The 11,069-nt window shown below is 41.6% G+C and overlaps 1 protein-coding gene across 5 annotated transcripts in view; it reads left to right on the plus strand.

Moving 5' to 3' along the window:
- Window positions 1–10,365, plus strand: part of KLF12 (KLF transcription factor 12) — a 259,944-nt gene extending 249,579 nt beyond the window's left edge. For all 5 annotated transcript variants that reach the window (XM_076362829.1, XM_076362866.1, XM_076362839.1 and 2 more), the window contains one exon: window positions 6,188–10,365. In XM_076362829.1, coding sequence (XP_076218944.1) covers window positions 6,188–6,369 — 182 coding nt within the window. In that variant the 3' untranslated portion in view covers window positions 6,370–10,365. The remainder of the gene's footprint in view (window positions 1–6,187) is intronic.
- Window positions 10,366–11,069: the final 704 nt, after the last annotated feature.

The raw sequence follows: 11,069 nt of genomic DNA on the forward strand, positions 1-11,069 counted from the left end.
AACTTGGAAACAGAGATCCCAAATTACCTTTAGAAAGACATCTAAATAATTGAATTGGATTTTTGCATCAAAATGATTGAAAATCTTTCAAACTTTTAAAGGGATGAAACTGAGATCTACCAGTTTCATTACAGAAAGTAAGGTGTTCCTAATATGTGAGTCATAGCATTGCTGTTCACTTTCTCTGTCGTTTTGGGAAGGTTGCTGATGCTTGCTGTGTTGGTTTTCCTACCTGCAGAATAGACGCGATATTTGTTACACAGTGCTATTATGAAGACAGACTTTTATGAAGGATTACATTTTAAAAAAAGCTTTATAAGGCACTTTGAAGTTGGAAAGTGCTTTATAAGTGCTCTGATGTTTTTTCATTAAAAAATTATACTAATAAAAATATCACACAAAATGTAAGAGTTGTCATTTTTCACCTTCCCTTGCAAAAAGCTAAGCTGCCCCCTTCCTCTGGGAGTGCCTGAGGCTGCTCATTATCAGATAGTGTTTTTGCTGTAAAGAGATTCTTTTCTGCCCGAAATTGCTTATTTTTAGTAGAAATGCAAAATCTAATTAGCCATCATTTGTGGTTTTCAATTTATGATTTCCCCTTCCAGAGTCCTATCAGTATGGGTGCAGTGTGACTGTCCCATATGTTTCAGAACGATTCTGGTGTTTATGTGGGAGCTGAAACCAGCTGACATAAACACTACACCTTATATATATTGCATAATATCCTGTAGGAGAAACCAATCCAGGAATCACCAGGAGATGTCGTCAACCCTGCAAAGCTGCAGATCTGTTGACTTTGACTAGAAAATTTAACATCGTCAAACATAGGCAGAGGCATGCGTGCTGGATTATTTGTTTTCTTTTGACTTGTTATGGGCTAAATCTTTAGGACCTCACTCTGTTTTTATATGGGGAATACTCCTCCAAGAGTAATAGCAGTAGAAACTGAGTGTATAAAGATGTGGCTGTAGATAGGACGGCTGGGCAGGTGCCACCTATTAAACCGTGCAAGTTTGACTCAAAACCATTGTATTTCGTGAATGGAGTGAGGGACGGCATCTCCCCTGTGCTCCCACCCTCCCAGTTTGGAAACTATAAACCAAGTTTCGTTTCAAAGTGCTTTTCTAACTTTGTCCTTCTCAAAAGTGGAATTTCAGCTTGTGACTCTTTCACAGGGTGATGAAGGCTTAAATACAGAAAAATCTGACTAGGTGGCTAAGCCTGTACCCCTGAACAGTCCCTTATGTGTATTTTCTAGTTGACTCTTACTTGGAATAAAAATGTTACCAGTATTTCAAAATGCTAAGTACTGTTGCAGGAGGGGGCTACAGAGAAGTGATGTAATAACTCAGAGTCATGGTGAGAATTACATGTGCAGAAAAATTGGATAGATGGGAATGTCTGAAGAGGACACAAATAAGAAGGGTCATGGCACTCACCTATAATACCAGAGAGCGAGCTGAGTTTATGCCAGAGAAAGAAATTGCTTTAGAATTGGATCACGGGGATGTTTTCTGTCCTGGTAGTAGATGGTGTTACCTCATCATTAGTTAATGACATGGTTGCCAAGAGCCTGCTAAACTGATGAATAAATGAAGCTTAAATAATACACAAATGAAAGGAACTGCAAGTGTGCGGGGAGTACATAGGGCATCTGCAACTGCAGTAAGTAAAGTTCCTTGCCTAGGGAACATAAGCCTGGCTCTGTTTCCTGGAGCTCCAGAGCAGTTTCGCCGCTGGCGGAATAACCCATGAGTATTCACATGGCGTTTTTGTGGTGCCTGTCTTCGAAGCATCTGGCATCAAATACCATGATACCAGCTAGTTGGTGGGCAGGGGATAACTGCTGAGGAACGTACCGCATGGGAAATTCTGCCCAGGGTAGAACAAACCCTGGTCCCTTCATCTGTTACATGGCATGGTCTCCTGCTGGTACCCATACAGGGTTTTTTTTTAAGGAATATGTGAATGTCATCGGGTTGTAAAGTAAAAGTTTGAGAGAGATTTATTTCTGTGGGTGAATGATCTTCTGGATGTTAGAGTACCTGAATAAGGATATGGGAAGACAGATGTTGGGCTGTGGGGAGGGTGGAAAATTTTGGAAGGATTGGCTGAACACAGTGGTCATTATTCAGTATTATTAATTCATTATTTGCTTGAGTTTAGGGAGATTTAATGAGTAACCGTTGTAACGATGTTCTTAAGTGCTTAAGTGAGAGGAGTCATGGTAGGGTAGGAAAAATAATATGGTAAAAGTAATTAAACTAATTTGGATTGTGGCCTCTGGACTACAAAAGGCAAGGTTTTGGAGGGCTCTTAGAAATAGATTTTTGTTAATAGAAGATTAAAAAAAATGACTAGTTCCATTTGGGGCATTGAGTCATACCTTTAAAATTTCATAATTAACTTCCCCAAACAATAGAAAATACTCATTTTCCACAGGGAACTGTCTAGAAGAACTTTTTCATGCTCCAGGGTCCCTCTTGATCCGTGTAAATGCCTGTCATGGCATACTGTTCACTGTCCATGTATTGCAGGACAGAGCTGCGGAATAGCATCAGAATACAATTTCTCTGTGTTTTGGGATCTTTTTGTCAGGTTTCGAGGCAAACAGGTGCAAAAGTAGAGGGTCAGCTCCCATGAAAATGTTCACAGCTTCAGGCATTTATTTTTAAATGGGTAGCTTCTATAAGTCTAAAACCTTACAGATTCAGAAGATTGAACTAACAGGGGTTTATCTTTTTCCGGTTTTCTTTTTCTCCTCATGTTAATTGCCATGGGTTCTTAGTCTCTTTCTGCAGCTCTCTTTACTACCATTTTCCAAAAACTGTCTACTTTTTTGTCTTCTCCTTCATTCCCATGTTTCCACTTGACTCACACCACCTGCTTTTGCTCCTTAGAGCTGAATGAGAATTTGAGTGTCTGGGTGCATGACAGTAACTCTGTGGTTCATGCTCTGGCAGCTGCCGAGCCATTGAAGGAGCCGAAACGTGCCCACACTTTGAACCCGAGAGTTTCTTAGACACTTAAGCTCAAGTGCTTGCAGAGAGGCAGAAGTGTCTGAGTCAAAATGGTTGAGTATTTGACTTCAACTCCACTGCAATCCAGTCTTGAAATGGCAATATATATATATAAGCACTGGGGCTAGTTTCTTCCAATTAACGAAATAGTTTTGTCCACCTCCTCATTTACCGCTTTCTGGGTTGCCCTGCTGAGGTCCTGCTTCTCTCTGTTGATTCTACTGATAATTTCAGCTGTGAGTGCCCAAGCTCATCAGTCAAAGCTGGTGTGTGATACCTGACACCAGCTTCCCATCTGCTAGCAATTCTGCTCCTGCTGGTCCTTTCTCCATCCTTTGAACTCCTGGATCTTCCGTTTTTTACTGTCATTCTTATGGACTCAGTGATCACTCTTCACGTCTCGGATGTTGCCAAACAAAAGGCTAACAGTTAGTATAGTGTTGCCTAGGAAGAAGAACATTTTTTTTTCTAGCACCTGTCCATCCACAGATGATAATGTGGGTGTTTAACAGAAAAGTAATACTATTATTCTTCCCCTAAAAATTAGGTCTGCGTAAAATGTTGTTGATTAATCTTAATGAAAAATCGTATCTTTCACAGTTTTCTTTACAGTGGCTTTTTTAAGGTGCATGTGAGTGAACGTCTTCAGAGTAATGCTACTTTGCCTGTTTTTTTCCTTCTTATGCTATACACATATATTTAATTGAAAATAATGAAAGGTCTTCTTAGGTTGAGCTTGTAAGAGCGATTTTCCTTCAGTGGTGTAAATAGCTTGAGAGGAATGTGGTTAGTCCTGTCTCTTTCACATAGCTCTATAGGGGCTGGGTAAGCAGGACTCATTGAGGAGGGAGGCTGGAAGCAACACCTGGGAACTCCAGGCGACTGACCCACGCTCACGTCCTTCCATCAGCTGACTTTTGTTTCTTAGCTGAAGTGATACTGTTTTAATGGACGAACAAACTGTTTCTGGTATTTGCCTTTCACCAACCATCCCTCCCTGCATCGGGTTCTCCATTTGTCTTCTGCCAAGGGAAAGAAGAGCTGGGATTTGTGTGCCAAAGAGGCTGTCGCAGGGGAAGGATCTCGGGGCGGGGAGAGACTTAGCATTTCAGATGCTTTTAAATGGGGATCCAGAGCTTAGGAAATACCTCCTTGTTTTGCTCCGGAAGTCTCTGTGGTCAAAGAAAATAAGCGGGGCAGTATTCAGAGTCTAAACAAAAACCGAGTTTTAAAGTACTTTGAAGATGGACAGGGCAAGTGCTCCACTTGGAAACTATTGATGTGGTGTGACGAGACCATTAGGATAGACCTGCCTAGTCAAATGGGGAGACTGCTATATTTGTCCGGTGCTCCACACCAACTGTTTGTGGCAAGTCTATGTATGTAAGACAGTTCGGTGGTGAATCTGAACACGTTTTGTAGCACTTTGTCATTGGCAAGAGCGTGCAACCCACCATCTGCCGTGTAGCTTGTGCCCATCCAGCTCGCGGCAGCTGCTGGATTCCAGGCACCCAACGCTGTGGCTGCCAAGGGGCAATGAACACTATTTGGTGCTTTGTGCTTGGCTGAGACTGTAAAAATATCTAGGCTAAGTTGCTGCTGGTACAGCTATGGGCTGTGGTCACCTCAGAGCCTGGATTGCTGGGTTCTCCTCACAGCAACTGTTTCCCACCCCCGTCTGACATCAAAACTGCAGCACAGCCCAGATGGTGCACAGAAGGTACCAACCCAAGGAGCTCAAATGTTGCTGACAACCCTGCTGACATGCCTGTACAGCATCCAATTTCCTTACAGAGGCACCCATGGCCATTTCAGCTGGACTTTTCAGGGCTGTTTGAACTTTGTGGTGATATTCTTACTCAGGAATTTTCTTTTGAAACCAAGGGCTCTCAGCAAAGCATTTATTGACTTTTGAAGAGACGCATGGAGGGAGGTGCTGCCTACGACAAAGCAAGTGTTGCATCACTGGTTCATGTAATTGAAATAGTTTCTTGCAAGCTGCTCGTGATTCATAAGAGATAATAAATAGCTGAGGAATGATTGTGCCTGACGAAGGAAACAGTTGTTGCAGAGATGCTCTTTTGTTGTCCTGGTTATGATTAGCTGGTTTCAGAAGGGGAGGTAAAAAGTCATTTTTGACACACCACAGGAAGATGCATATGGACCTCACACAGTTTCCCTTCCTCAGTTTTGGTGCATGCTTGACTGTGGGATCAAGGTAACTGCCAAGAGCATTTAACATGTAGACATTGAGGGCTGGTGATAGAAATCACAAATAAGTATAGCCTACAAACATGGCAAAAATGGGGTTTTATAAGAGTTTACTTTAGGAAAGCACAAAATCCAGTTTTGCTGTATTAATCTTCTCGTCTGACATGATACGACACAGAACATGGGGCATGCGTCATGCTTACCTTTAAATAAAAAGCAGAGGGTCAGATTTTCCAAAAATCTACACTTAGCCCAAGTCTGATCTCATTGAAGTAAATGGGTATTTATCAACAGCATTGTGCAAGTCCCATGGCTGAGTACGTTTAAAAATTGTACACTGTTCCTGGTAACATCTTGCATGCAAAATTAATTTTACTGAAAGTAAGCACGATAAATAAAGAGGACTTTTTGCAGATTGAATTTTTATGTTTAATTGGGAAATCGTAGTTCATTTTTACCAGCTTGCTGAGAAATGTCCTGCAGTGTTGTTTACACAAATAATTAGGAATCTTCATAAACTTCATAAAAATAATTGGAAGTCTGTGGCAGCCTGTGATAAATTGCTGAAATATCGGATAATCTGGCCATTTTGGGAGAAAGTGTAGCCTGGTGAGATGAGGGTAGCAAACTCGTATGGTAATCACGAGAATAATTACACAGCCCTTTGTCCTGACGTTAATCCCCGCATCACCCCTGCAAGGTAGGATCTATATTGTTGCCTTAATCCTGTTGATTTTCTTAGTCATGTGAATGCCACAGGAATGATAAATCTCAAGGCCCTTTCCTTATATTCAGCAGATTTGGTACCTCGTAATTGTGTAATTTGGCCTAAAGCAACCCCTAGGCAGTGGGTGTTCATGGGAAGTGTGCAGAGGGGGTTGTGGGGATTAAGAGCAACAAGGGGAAAGTCACCACCTGTTTTTTCCCCCCTCCCCTCTTTCTTTTGTGTCTCCCAGGAGAAAAACCCTACAAATGTACCTGGGAAGGCTGCACCTGGAAGTTTGCTCGCTCCGACGAACTGACGAGGCATTACCGCAAGCACACGGGAGTGAAGCCATTCAAGTGTGCAGACTGTGACCGCAGCTTTTCCCGCTCAGATCACTTGGCGCTCCACCGCCGCAGGCACATGCTGGTTTGAGAAACGCTACCTGTTCCAGCCAAGTTTAAGAGCTGGGTCTCTTAACTACCCGGAGTGAATTCAGCAGGGCTGAATCCCCCTCTACAGTGTTAACAGGCAGGGCTTTCCCTGATGTCCGTAACAAAAAATAATAACAGAAATTAAAAAAAAAAAAGCAGGAAAAGAAGTGCCACTCTTCTCCTTGCCATCTGAAGTTAACCCCGTCTGCCCCTCAGCATGGCTACCCCCTGAAAGTGTCATCACAATCACCAGGGAAATAGCAGCCAAAATGCTACAGGAATGGGCATTATTTTACATGCTGCGTCCTTTGACAAAAAAATGTTTATAGCTTGTATGTTTTCTCAGCTGTCGGACATTTTGTTCCTGAAAAATCACTGCTGATTGGAGGATTAGATATGACAAACCGATGATGATGATGATGAGAGCAAGACCGCTAGACCTTTATTATTCCATCTTTTCCCCTTGTTTTGAATACCATCTGGCCGGTGTCAGCATTATGCCCGAGCTGTGCTACAGACAAGCTGCGTGTGAGTAGGCAAGAAGATTCTGCTGGAGAGGTCCCGCTGTTGGAGCTGAAGGGTCGCTTGAGCAGACTTTTGCAATAACGATGGTGGCATTTTAATATTGTACCACAATTTGTCATTATGCCCTAGAGGACACCAGCCATTTAACCTTTCTCTTTTTTTTTCCTTTCTTTTCTTTTGTTGTTGTTGTTGTTGAAGTCTGTAAAATAAACAAGGGGCAGCAGCATCTCTGCTGAAAGTACAATATTAAGTATCTGTATTTTACCATGGACTTATTTAGAACCATTTTCTGGTTTGTATAGAAAGAGCCCATCTAAAAACTACTACCCCATTCTCAAAGTGCAGTTTTCTTTCATGCAGGTATCCTCTTCCCCACGAGCAGTGTTTGAACAGAAGGAAATAGTCAGATCTTATACTTGCTGATACCAAGGTTAGTGGTGTAGCCATTCATGAAATGGAATTGAATGTACCAACAAACAAAACAGAAGAAACAGGTGCATCTCTCGCAGAGAAAAAGCAATAATGAGTAAAATGGCTCTCGAGACAATAATTTACTCCACACCAACAGAAGGGGGGGGTATGCAGAAATAGCACGTAAGATCATTTAAGTTAATCTTTCTGATGGTTTCACTGACCTGCTAGGTACCACAATTAAGTACTTCCATTTCCTTCAACATAATACTTGTGTCTGGAAAGCAAGATAGATAAAGGAAAGAGCTGATTGTTGAGGAGTCAGAGGATGAACTGTAAGTAGGAAGACGAAATGGTTCTGCAGTGGTGCTCTGCAAGACATTAGGTTTCTCCCTGGGCGTTAGGGAATAACAGGATTTTGCCAGCTGTCTAGTATGATATAAATGGCCCTTTATATGGGTACCAGTGGCTGCCCCTGCTGGGATTTTCAATCCAAGCCTTTTCAGATTAAATAAAAGGAAATTCTTGATCATTCCCATACAGCCCTGTAATTGTGAACCAATTTGTATTAATTGAATTATGTAGGAAAGAGAGAAACTCTTAGTCATCAGTTGTTCATGCAAACGGAATAGTGTTTTTCTGTTTTCTTTCCTCACAAGGATCTGCCTATTCATCTAAATTTGACAAAGAGGAGGCTTGGCAAGATGTTTTAAGTGTTGAGAGTTTTATAGCTTAGAGAGAAAAGATGTATACATGAAAGTCTTTTGCAATGCATTTAATTATGAATATTTGGTTCCAGGAATTGCACAGATTAAACTTGTGATGCCACTTGTTCATTTCTAAACGTTTGACCAGTCTGAATTAATTTATGATTCCTGAAGTAACCATAGTAATGTTGGGGGGATTCTGAAATCGAGGTAATCTTAAAGAAAAAACAGCACAGAGTACCCATACAAATACTGAAAGCAATTACAGTTAATTGAGGATTAATATGACTGGGATAATACTTCATAACAGCATTCACAGGCCCCAGAGTTTGATTGTCGTTAAATACATTCTTAATATTCCCCGGTACCAGATAGTTTATCAGCTCTCTGAAAGAACTTCAATACTGTTAAAGCTCAGGCTCTCCTCTGCCGACTGGTCAGCAGAGAAACCCAAGACAAATTATTCGCAGCCATTGTGGGAAAAATGCCTCTGTCAATTCCCATTGACTGTGTTGGTAATCAACTTCCACAAAATTCAGCAACGTTTTAGTATCCGGCTCCAAATCAGGAATGAAGCAGGGGCACTAAGTGTCTGTGCAAAGCACGGAAAGGCTGCGATGGATCAGGGCTTCTGGATAGGCCATGAGGCATTGTGGGGCAGCAGAACTGGGTCTTTACCAGCAGCTTTACTGCTGTTGGTTTAAAAAACTGGTTGTCAGTGTTGTGCGTGAGATGGTTCATGGATTACGTCTGAGGTCTGTCTTTTATGTACTTCAATATTGTCCCCTTAAATGGATCTGTCATTCTCAGCGTTTAGGGAGAGAAGTCAGGTCAGGTGGAAGTCAATTGATAAAGTTATTTTCCTGCCCAAGAACATTTTACTGACTAATTACTTGAATAGCAGTAATTCAGTTGAAGAACCGATGGCATACAGAATTCCTTTCAGAATCTGTGATCTTTTTTCTCCCATAGAAAATGAAGTTTGTTTGACCAGAAGCTCTTAAGGCCATTCTGTTAGCGTACAAGAAGAGCAGTGAGAGAGAACATCTCTGATGTTATTCACAAAGGCAGGGTATGGCTGGGAGAGACCAGTGTCCTCTTTGGGCTTCCTCTGTAGTCAATGAAGAGAGAACTTGAGAGGCCTTAAATTCCAGCATTCAGCTCTGAACTGCCCCAAGGAGGAGCATATGTATCACAGACCCTGGGGAGGCTCCTCTCCCAAGGCCAAGGTTGGTCTGTGTGAATCCCTTGTCTTTCAGCTGGTTGCCCATTACTTTATGCACAGGAAACACTGCAACAGAAAGAGGGTCTGGTTTTATTCGAGGAACCCCAAAGTGATACAGGGATAAAGCAGCACTCGTGTCAAGGGACACAGGCACAGAGCGTGTCAGTGGTAACAGAATGAAGCCAAAAGTTAAAGGAACGTACGCTACATTTTCTTATTTCACAGGCAGGAAGTATATCCTCAACCTTTCCGGCACACGTGTAAGGGCTTTTCATGCTGCTGTTGCCTCTAGACAAATTACACAACCAGCAGTAGTCCACCACTGGGTTTCAAGTACCCAGTATGGTTCTTGGCAAGTTTCTCATTGGTACCAGCACCCACAGGCTTTGGCCCCAAATACTCCGTGAGGTTGTTTTCTGGTTTGTTTTCCGCTTCAGAAGTATTTTAAGAGAAGTTACTCTGTGGGAGGAGGGTGTTTGGATGTGGAGCCGATGTCCCCCAGATTCTCAGGGTGTCCTTCCATCAGTGGCTGTGGTTCAGACCCGCCAAACTTCTGTGCTTGTGCAGAGACTGAGGGCGATTGCTCCAGGGTAGTTTCCTCAGAAATCCTGGTATCCCACCACAGGTCTGTGACATTTCATAACCATGGCGAAGACTTACATCATATGTAGCATGCAGAAGTACCAGATCTCATCTTGACACAACACAATTGTGTTGTGTCAATTATCTTAATTGAGCGGTTGGGAGAGACAAATATAGAGTATCCTGTTCTTTTGGAAAGACAGAAATTTATGCTTTTAAGTGTGAGTAAAGGATGGGTAATATCTACCATGCGCATTACAGCTTACAAGGGAAACCGTGCCACAAAGTGTCAGATTTCAAACATTTCCAGAAGGATCCAATGGATTTGTCAGGAAATCTCAGCAGCCAGCATTATAGGAAAACATAACGAGCAAGCAGCTTTGATACAGAACTTTTTAAATTTTAAATTGTCGTTATTTTTTGAGCTCCTGTTTTATTCAGCACTGTAAAATTGGCTCATTGCAACAGCAGTTTGTACTTGGGGATGAAGATGCAGTATTCCTTATTCTCTATCATGCTTACACAATTAATTAAATAGATTTAGACTGACTTGTATATATGATTATTTGCTGGAGTAATGTATAACAAAATTAACTGTTAAAAATTACATCAGTGATGTTGATGTTTGGGGTAACCTCACAGTGCAGAGCATGGACAAATAGCTGGACAACCTTTCTCCCCTTTAATAATGGGAATAACAGTGATCATAAGTCTCGTTTTCCATTAACCACATTGAAAATGTATTCTAGTTGCCATTTATAAATTTATCTTCTGATAATAAATGCTGTTTAATGGAAAAAATCTCTTTCTTCTTTATTGAAGGTGGGTACCTCAAAATCGGAGTAAGTTTCACCATTAATATCCCGCTTATTTTTAAGTTTGAACTTTGGTTTGGGAAGGTCAGTGTGTGAAACTGCATCTTCCACAGCAGACAAGTCTAAAGATCATTCAGTAAATCCACCCTACTCCCGCATGCTCATCCATACATCCATGCGTATAAACCCCAGCACTTCCACATGCCTCCACCCATGTGCAGGTAATAAACAAGTTTGTTTAAAAAAAAAACAAAACAAAACAGAAAAGGAAGAATTGGAAATAAACACTGTAAAAGAACATACTACCTTCTTAAGAAACCAGCTCATGTTATTGTATTATGCCTTTTTCTGTGATTTATAACTGTAGAAGTGCACAAAGAAATTTAAAGATTGTTATATTTTCACAGTTCCGCTATAGCGTAACAGTTGCTGTGTA

The sequence above is a fragment of the Aptenodytes patagonicus genome, chromosome 1 (genome assembly GCF_965638725.1).
Source record: "Aptenodytes patagonicus chromosome 1, bAptPat1.pri.cur, whole genome shotgun sequence".
Classification (NCBI taxonomy): Eukaryota; Metazoa; Chordata; class Aves; order Sphenisciformes; family Spheniscidae; genus Aptenodytes; species Aptenodytes patagonicus.